The sequence below is a fragment of the Scylla paramamosain genome, chromosome 36, assembly GCF_035594125.1.
Source record: "Scylla paramamosain isolate STU-SP2022 chromosome 36, ASM3559412v1, whole genome shotgun sequence".
Taxonomy (NCBI): Eukaryota; Metazoa; Arthropoda; class Malacostraca; order Decapoda; family Portunidae; genus Scylla; species Scylla paramamosain.
In genome coordinates, this window is record NC_087186.1 from 16,022,965 (window position 1) to 16,032,616 (window position 9,652).

The window sequence follows — 9,652 nt, forward strand, 5'->3', positions numbered from 1 at the left end:
CCTTTCTCTGTGTGTCAAGGAGAGCCCACCTGCATGTACTGAATATATGTTTTTAATTAGTCTTCTGTGATTAATCTTTTTAATATATCTGCGCCAATGTAAACTAGTATGTGCTTAGAAGGCTTACCAATGTGTGGGTTGTGGTAGATTTGGTGCTACTCAAAGGGAACACGTGCTCTACCGCTATTTTCATGCTAACTGCTCTTCTGATCTTGCTAACTGCATGCCTCCCCTCCTTCCGCGGCCTCGCCGCACAAGACTTTCTTCTTTCTCTCACCCCTATTCTGTCCACCTCTCTAACGCACGAGTTAACCAGTATTCTCAGTCATTCATCCCTTTCTCTGGTAAACTCTGGAACTCCCTGCCTGCTTCTGTATTTCCACCTTCCTATGACTTGAATTCCTTCAAGAGGGAGGTTTCAAGACACTTATTCATCAATTTTTGACCACTGCTTTGACCCTTTTATGGGACTGGCATTTCAGTGGGCATATTTTTTTATTGGATTTTTGTTACCCTTGGCTAGTGTCCTTCCTACATAAAAAAAAAATAAAATAAAAAATAAAAAAATAAAATACTTGGTTTTTCTCCTCCTCCATTTCTCTATTTATCCCTTCATTCCTAGTACTATTTATGCACCTGTCTTTAAATACCTGGAAAAACAAAGGAAATTTCTCTCTTCACTTTAACTGCAACAATGCTTGACCTAACATGATCTAATTTCCTTTATTTCACTTCAATTTCTTCACGTAACATTTAATATAACCAAATCCTGCTGCCAAGGTGCTGATCCCCACCATTAGCACACCTTTCCTTATCCATTCACCTGCACACCACACAGACAAGAGATAGTGCAGGACTTTACATGACTACACCAACTTTGACTCCACAGGCCACTCCAGCACCACCAACAGAGGCAAGGAACACCATCCTGGTTTAAGATTTCCATGTTTACTTCAGTTCTTCAGTGGCATGCCATGTACAATGAACCAAGTGTCCCCAAGCTACACACTATGCCTGAGAGGTTGGGACTTTCCATAACAATAGTGCAAATCAGTTTAAAAAGTGCCACACAATACTTTGAGGACTAGCATGGACAGACTCAGTCATGGCGGAGAGTGTAATGGTTGTGGTACAGTGCTACATGTTCAACCAGGCAAACCCATTTCAGTATACAATGTAATGCTATGGGAGAGTACATACAGTCGTGGTCAGAAATCGAGTCAGTGCACTTCATTCACTCTCAGTGTATTCAGTTCTTCCTTCCCCTGATCTGCTGAAAATCACTCGGGTTTTGTCAGATTCTCAGCAGTTCTTGGACTTGAAATAAGAAGACGCACAGCTGGGTAGAGGAAAATGCAGCTCGTGACGTGACTTCTGACCTCGACAGCACAACAAAGGAAAGCACAACATAATGAAGGTAAATCACTAAGAGCCAAGCTATCCATTCCATCAGGTCCACCCAACACTTGCAGCATCAGGCATCTTCTCACCCCCCTCCTGTGCATCCTAGCTAGTACACCACCCTTGGCACAATGCATCACAATTGTGCCCATTGAAATACTGCACTGAACTTTAATCCTTCTGCTCTAGATAAACAAGATATACATGCAAACAATATTCCACTTATGCTGTCTTTACAAAACAGGTGACAAATTTTTTAAAACATGACATACACTTAAGTACACTCTCTAGAGTATTCTCAGGGCCCCTGGGTATGTGTGTACACCCGTAGCTTAGGTAGTTTTTTTTTTTTCCTTTTTTTTAGGGATGCTCTGGAACCAGTCATATTCTGCTGGGTCTGGAACTCACTGGCTTAGCCCTTCAACATCATCCTTCAACATTCAGAGTACTATGAAAACTGCTGGTATGGACATAGAGGAAATGAGAGAATAGGAAGTTAATTTAGTTTTCCATAAGCTACAGAACTGTTAAAGAGGCTGGTACAAAAATGAGCCTAAAATGTCATAGGTGGTTACAGGACAAGTTGCCTACAAAAGGTTATATTAACAGATACACTATTTAAGTGTATTTAAGCTGACAGTGTTTCTGAATTCATATGAGAAAATAGCAATAAGTGATAATGTACATAACTGCATTGGTGATAAATGGAGGCGTTGAGGCAAGCGTCAGGGTGTATGAGGTAAGGTGGACACACAGGGAGCAGGAATGACAACACAGGTGTGGTAAACTGCTTCATTACTTCCACTCTGATCAGATGATTACCTCTTGCACAATTACACTTCCTTCAAAACCAAAAACAACACCAGCTTGATAAATTGCAATCAATGTTTCAAATTCATCTTAGCCTCAATTATATACAAAAATTGAAAAAGAAAAAAATACTTGCTTTTATAACCTTTACATACACATACATTAAAGAAATTTTCATTATGTATTCAACTCATAACATTTTGTGTAGTAATACTTAAACAGCTGACCATCCCAGGATTCAGCTCCAGCCAGTTGTGTTTGAGGAGAAAGTTTCAACCAGAAGAGAAATTAAGGTACTGAGATCCCAGCCAGAAGTCACCAGAACATAACCAAGGGCCAGGTTCAAGGGCATCCTTACCTGCTCTATCACAACACCAGCTCACATTAAACCAAGTGCTGAGACTGACTGCTAAACTAGAGTACAGCTTTCATTTAACCCATAAAGAGTGGGTACCTTCAAATAAATAGAAATGGAGTTAAATACCTAAAACATCTGGAACCTGGATGCCATTTTTGTCAGGAAGCCAAAAAAGTGTTGATGTGATGAGTGAGTTGAGTAATGATGACTATAAAAGGATTCAAGCTGCACTAAAAGACAGCACAAAAGTTGGCACACCTTTGTTTTCAATAAGTAGGACTTGTCTGTCACCGTCCCATCACCACAGCCCTCTCACCCACTCCACTCCACAGCAGAACATTAGATGAGTGATCTGACACAAGCAGGAACGAGTGACTGACCCCTTCTCCTGTGCCTGTCTTTCACAATCAGCTGCATTTGATTTGCATTCATGGCAGGCTCAGCACCGACCATTTACAAGGAGCACCCACACTTCATGGGCTAAGTAAATAAATAGGAAAAAAAAGTATGTCAAAATCATAAATAAGAATTCTGTTAAGTGTCAGTCTTCTCACTCTGGCACTAAATAACAGAGCTGGAACAAAATAAAGGTAAACACTGTGGATTGGAAGAATTTACACATGGAACAAATCGAATTCCACGTCACTCGTCAGACTGCAACGTTTAGCACAGATCATCACTTCCCTTCCACAGGAGTTTTGTAAGCCACTCAGGCCCTGCCCCTCCAGTTCACTACATTCCCTGCCTTCAGCAAGCAGCAACATACAAGAAAACACTCACAGGGAGGACTTCAGGTTAAAATACTATGTAGCTACCTATCTACTTTGTCATTATCACTTAGCAGACTCTACAGCCACGTGTGCGAGGGACCGCCTGCCCCGCACACCGCCGCCAGTACCCAGGCAGCTAGTACTTCCATTAAGCCGAGATCTCGAAGGTGGATTCTACCCCGTACAGTCCCAGTATTGCTGCTTTGGCCAGGAAGAACTTGGCTTTCTTCACATTCGTCCCTGGAAGTAAAGAAAATTCCACTTAGCACAAGTCCAGTCAGTGATCAAGATAAGAGGACTAAATGTTGCAGCAGACTAAAGAATATTCCTGCAAAAAATGAGTAATGTAGTGAAAGATAAGACTGAACATCTGCATCTTCAGTCAAGTGACGATTAAAACTTGCTTTATTTTCTCCTTCAGAATAATCAACATAATTTCATTGTGAGGGAGTTTCAAGGCTGTACAGGTATCAGAGTATCCTTGCTTGGTGACTGAAATATATTCCTAGTAACTATGGGTTAAGATATGCTGCTGCAGGGACCTCCAAGTTCAACTGTTCTATGTGAGACTGTACCTAAAACACAGAGATGGGTTTTGTTGCCTTGAGATGCCACCTGGTACTACAGAAGCTTCTTATTTTGTCTTGTCAGACTCGCCTGGTCAGTCTACAACTCACCCTCGCCTGAGAACTCCTTGCCATCGATGTCAGCGGTGACGGTGAAGAAAGGCTTGTTATCCCTGGTGGTCTGGTTAATGTTGTACTGCAGGCCAGGCTTCATCTGGTGCAGCACCATCACGGGGTGCATGGAGGCTGCACTTTCTGGGACTTGCTTGGCCGGATTGGGAACTTTCACAGGTTCAGTTGACTGGAATGGAAAGTTTGATTCTGCTTTCATTGGCTCGGTTAACTGAAAGAAATAAAATACAAAAGAAGCTTGATATGGCAAGGCATGGACAGTTCATGTGTACATTATCATCAGCTATACTTCACTATGTTCATGGTCATATTTTGACAGAAATTCACGAGTGTTTCTCCTTCTAACCTCACTGTGTTTCTCCTTCTAATCTCACTATCTATACTCTCAATTCTTTACTGATTATAAGAACATAATTAAATGGCTGCCACTTTCTTGCTGCCCCAGATGCCACCACCATCACAACCTGGTGTGGTGTGAAGGCTCCACTCAAGCACTCACTGCCTCAGGCCACTCTGTGATTCGCACACACTACGCACGTGCCAAATAACACAAAGACAGGCAGGAACACAACAGAAGGAAGACCCTCCCCACACCCTCCCAGCCATGAGCCAAGCACACCAACGGTCACACCATCCAGTGGCTACACCTTCACCTGTTGTGCCTGTGCCACACACCTGCCATGCAGCAGCAGCAGCACACCCTGAACCACAGTTATCCGCTAGCCACCCCAGTCCCTTCCCCAAGTTCCCTAGCAGCCAATCCCAAGTCACACCCACCTTGGGATCCACAGCCGGGGTGTTGGGGGCACGGCCTCCCAGGTGGGCACAGATGGCCTCCGTGAAGGCAGCTGCCTGGGGACTCTCCTCCTTGACAGCCGTGGTGGCAGCGGGGCCGATGGGCTGGCTCAGGAAGGCTTTCATACCTGCAATGTCAGAGCTACTCAGTCCTTAACACACTGCTACTTAGCACTGAAAAGCTGTGGGTTCCACCACCACCTACTGCCTTGCACTGCTGCAGTCTGGCTAGTCCAGGCTCATGTGGGGCATTCAGTCCTGTTATATTTTAAGGCTCAACTTAGAAAACTCTAAAATCTCCAATATCAACATTCTAACAAATCATCAGTGAAATTAACATTAACACAATCTGTAACTGCCATGAGGCCATGGAGGAGTGTGGGGCCTCCCCACACTCCTCCATCTCTCCCTCCCTCCCTGGCGTGCACAATCCTCACCAGGGGGGATGGCGGCCCCATAGGGCTGGGATGGGGGAGGACACATGCCCACACGACCCTCACGCCAGTCGTTGAACAGTTTGTAGATGGCAAAGGAGGCCAGGGTGGCCCAGGGGGTCTTGTCCTCCTCCTGGTTCTCTGCTGTGGTGACGGGCGGCTTCACGAAGCTGATCAGCGCCGCCTCAGCCGCCGCCTGCTTGGCCAGCTGCTTTGAAGACCCAAACCCTCGGTACTTCTGCCCGTCAATCTGAGGAGAGGCAGCATTCAAGGGGCGGCTCCCCTCACCCAGGGTGACATATTCGGCACGGCAGTGTTTCATGAACAAACTCAGGAGTAAGGCATTAGCAAGCAAGAAAGGCAAAAAAGTAAAATAGCTCAACATATCCTCAGGCTATTTTTTGTCCCATACCGCACCAGGTACCTCGACAGATATGCAAAATGGCTGGCCAACGCCTCCCTCCTGCTCCGTGGTGTAGGTGACGCCCGGCCGCAGCTCATTCAGGCACATGACAGCATTCTTGGGCTGCACGTACCTGCGGATCTTGAGGTTCTTGGCTCCTGGCACCTTCTTTCTCTTGACCTTGATGCCTGCCACCACACATTAATTGAAAGGTCGCAACACACTTGCCATTGAAATAAAAAACCAACCTGCCTCAGCCTGCTAGCAAACATGGGATACGGGACACAAGGGAGAGAGAGAGCTTTGAGCCGAGTGGAGCCGCCAGCGGGCATCCATCACCTCCCTGCTGGATGCCAAGGTGTGCCTCATGCCAGATCACCCCTCAAATTTTGCTGGAATGACTGGGTAGGGTTCAGTACGGCCCGTACTTCCCACCTCAGTCAGACATCCATGACAAGTGTGGGCAACACGCTTCAATTAATTAAAGTCTCTGAAAATGTCTCTACGACTGTTAAGTATACACCCAGCCTCATGCATGGCACCGTTAGAAGAGTCTTTTGATAACTCTCTGTGGTTGGTGAAGACAGTGCAAGCTTGTGACTTTGCCAATGTAGGAAGTTACCACAAGATTCTTCACTGGGTTTCTGGAGTGCTACAATTAACTAAAGTCGTGAGGAGACATAACAGGTGAGGGGACCAAAGCCGGCCCTGCGCGGCCAGCAAGCTAGCTCGCTGTCAAAACAAAGAAGAGCTCGGGTGAATATACTGCTAAAGAAAAAACATCCATCAAAACACTTTTATCACATTAACTTATAATAAAAATAAAACTCAAGTTATGTGATGGTAGACGAGATGCATGGACGCTGGGAGGCCTTCAGCAAAGTGAAGAGAACAGTCACATCCTTGACACCATTAACTTTTTCATTACATTACTTTCACTGCCGTTACAAACCATTAAATCTTATCCACCTTGAAATGCAAGCCGTCCTCTCTGCTCTACACACACACCCAGCAGTCCACACACCACAACAAAGGAGTGAGCACAAAACACAGTCCCAGTGAGGGAGAACACGAGATATGGAGGCAAGGCAAGAGTTAGACCAGTACCACTGACACGGCTACATTACTTCACCAGGGAACTAGTCACAGAGGGCTAAGTACAGCTCACTGGGCTCTTAGGGGAGGACTTCAACAGGTAATGGTGAGAATGGACATCACCCTCACCTAGCTAAGAATTTAAAGAGTTCCTATTTATCTTCCTTATCGGAATATCTTTCACTACATTACTTGAATCTTTCAGCCTGGAGTTAGCTAAGGGCATTTCTTCTATCACTGCTTTGTAGTTAGGTTAATATTATGATAATGGAGAGAAAGCATAATTTACTTGGGAAGCTGCCTTTATAACAAGCTGTAAGATGCAAGGGGGTGGGGAGCAAAGGAACATAAAGATACCAAACCTTGTCAACTTTACGGGAAGAAAAGCAAATTGTATATCTAACTCCATTCCCCTTCAACTTTCAAATCAACTCCTGGTAACTTATTCATCATCATCATCAACATTCTATTTGTCCCCATCTCTCTCAATTCTTCCAGTAATCAATTTTAAGGTCATTTGCAACAAGGGTACCATTCACAACACTTCCCAGGACAAGGACACCAGCACAGGGGCAACACCAGGAGCCACAATGCCTGATAAAATTATGAACTTAACATTGTACGAAAAACTCAAGTGCCATACGGCTTCACACACCATCCTCCCTACCTCCAGGCTTCTCCCAGGGGCGCTTGCGGGTCTCTGCCTGCTGTTCCCCCTCCTGCATTGAGGCATCACTGTCAGACACCATCACGTGGGACTGTTGGGGAGAGAGTCACATAGAGAATGGAGTCTAAACTAAACCTAACAAAATTAAACAATCTAAATCAAACATAAGACCACTGCCACCATTCCAACACTGCCCTCCCATGTTCCTCTCATCCCCTCACCTCCTGTCCCTCCATTTTCATGTCCATATCAGGTGCATGCATGTCTGTGTTGTGGTTGTCCTGGCCAGCCATGTCTGAGCTGTTCTCCTGGTAGAAGTCGAGATTGGCGGCAGGTTGACTGTTCAGTTCAGGGGCTGGGAATGCGTCCACGGGAGGCTCAGGCACAGAAGCTGTACGCCAGTTTCGACCACGACCTGCAGCGGATGATGAGGGGTTGTAATAGTGTTGCTCTTGGTGGAGGTGCAGTTAAGTGACTGTTATAGTGATGTGTCTTGAGTTCATTTATTTTATTTATTTTAATGTAAAGGTACTGGCCAAGGGTGATCAAATATTGATATGAAAGAGTGAAATAAAAGGTCCATTGAGGTGTTAGTCCCTAAGCAAGAGCCTTGAGAGAGAGAGAGAGAGAGAGAGAGAGAGAGAGAGAGAGAGAGAGAGAGAGAGAGAGAGAGAGAGAGAGAGAGAGAGAGAGAGAGAGAGAGAGAGAGAGAGAGAGAGAGAGAGAGAATCAGACATACACAGAAACTGAGATAAAACAGAGACAGACGGACAGAGAGGGAGTCCCTGTTTAACACACACACACACACACACACACACACATACACTCACCTACCATCCCTATGCATAACATTTATCTATCCCTGTATAAACCACAAATACATATTCATATTATTTTATCCGTACAGACAAAACTTACATATCTATCCATGTATAATACTCTTTTCTGATGCAATATAGTCATGAGAGAGAGAGAGAGAGAGAGAGAGAGAGAGAGAGAGAGAGAGAGAGAGAGAGAGAGAGAGAGAGAGAGAGAGAGAGAGAGAGAGAGAGAGAGAGAGAGAGAGAGAGAGAGAGAGAGAGAGAGAGAGAGACCACTTAATTGCCAGTTTCCATACATACACAGATATCAACGATTTATCCTTATGCATACAACTGCCCTCTCCCTGCGTACATTATACACACTCATACGCATCTATTACATAAAACACATATTTAAAACATACTTATAAATAAAACCACACAAAGATTTATCCCCCTACACACACATACACACACACACACACACACACGTGCACGCATACCCAGGCACCATCATTATCTAACCTACCCCCTTTTAAAAAGCAAACATTCTCAACACCTTTACCTAATATAAAACTTGTCGAAAAAAAAATCTTTCAAATTCTCTATTGATTTTATATCGACCCACACACACAAACTTCCGCTGAATACTAAAAATCCCAGTATATTTAAGCGCCATGTCCTCAAATTCCAATAAAAACTAAAGATCTGTCAATAAAACGATGAAAAAAACACGAGAAATTATTAGATTGGAAACTGAAATGGGGTTTGTCTGTCTGTTTTTCCCTCCCCATATATAACAGAACCTACCAGACCATACATTTCTAACCTATATACTGGCTTAAATACGAGTCAAATAATCCACGAGGTATATCTTCCACTCACACAGGGTAAAAATTGTTAAAGAAAAAGGCGAAATTATCATATATGGAACAGAAATGGCGTCTCTCCCATACATCACCTCGACCTTCCAAACCATACATTACCAACCATACACTGGCTTAGATGAGCGTCACATAAACCACTCGGCACTAGTATCGACCATACAAAGCGAGGAAGCCGTGGCGTTACGGGGTGGGTAGTAAATTAAATAATAGAGAAATGGCGGGAAGAGAGAGAGAGAGAGAGAGAGAGAGAGAGAGAGAGAGAGAGGGAGAGATCCTGCCCGGCCTCGTGGTAAAGAGCTGAAATACGGAAACTATAGTATTATCCTAACTACCGGTGACTTCCACGGGTAGTTACTACCGTTAGGTCACAGTGGCTCAAGGCGAAATAGCGGTATGGTGTCTGTGAGGCGAGAAATTAGCGTGAAATAGGCCTACCTCTTCCCCTCATGGCTGTGTTGCAGCGGTCCCTCGTCTCAGGATTGACAACTCTTCCGATGGCTCACTTCCTTGATTGTTATTTATTTCTCTACTTTA

At 44.6% G+C, this 9,652-nt stretch overlaps 1 protein-coding gene across 16 annotated transcripts; it reads right to left on the minus strand.

The window, feature by feature from the left end:
- Positions 1-932: 932 nt before the first annotated feature.
- On the minus strand, positions 933-9,652 carry LOC135091128 (double-stranded RNA-specific editase 1-like). 16 transcript variants are annotated; one of them, XM_063988566.1, is made up of 8 exons: positions 9,554-9,652; positions 7,653-7,846; positions 7,432-7,522; positions 5,691-5,857; positions 5,270-5,516; positions 4,815-4,951; positions 4,017-4,206; positions 933-3,579 (listed from the first exon to the last, which is right to left on the minus strand). In XM_063988566.1, exons 1-8 carry the CDS (start codon positions 9,564-9,566, stop codon positions 3,488-3,490), a joined length of 1,131 nt encoding a protein of 376 aa, XP_063844636.1. In that variant the 5' UTR covers positions 9,567-9,652; the 3' UTR covers positions 933-3,487. The 16 variants fall into 16 exon arrangements, with proteins under 16 accessions (XP_063844636.1, XP_063844630.1, XP_063844635.1 ...); XM_063988560.1 differs by having other exon boundaries at positions 4,017-4,248; XM_063988565.1 differs by having other exon boundaries at positions 4,815-4,960.

Bases quoted from the DNA above. Each gene is read 5' to 3' on its own strand.
- LOC135091128 (XM_063988553.1), bottom strand. The intron at 5,858-7,419 runs GTGTGTGAAGCC...GTGTGGTGGCAG, and splicing joins GCCTGGAGGTAGGGAGGATG to GCATCAAGGTCAAGAGAAAG. The intron at 4,249-4,814 runs GTGGGTGTGACT...TATTTCTTTCAG, and splicing joins CCCCGGCTGTGGATCCCAAG to TTAACCGAGCCAATGAAAGC.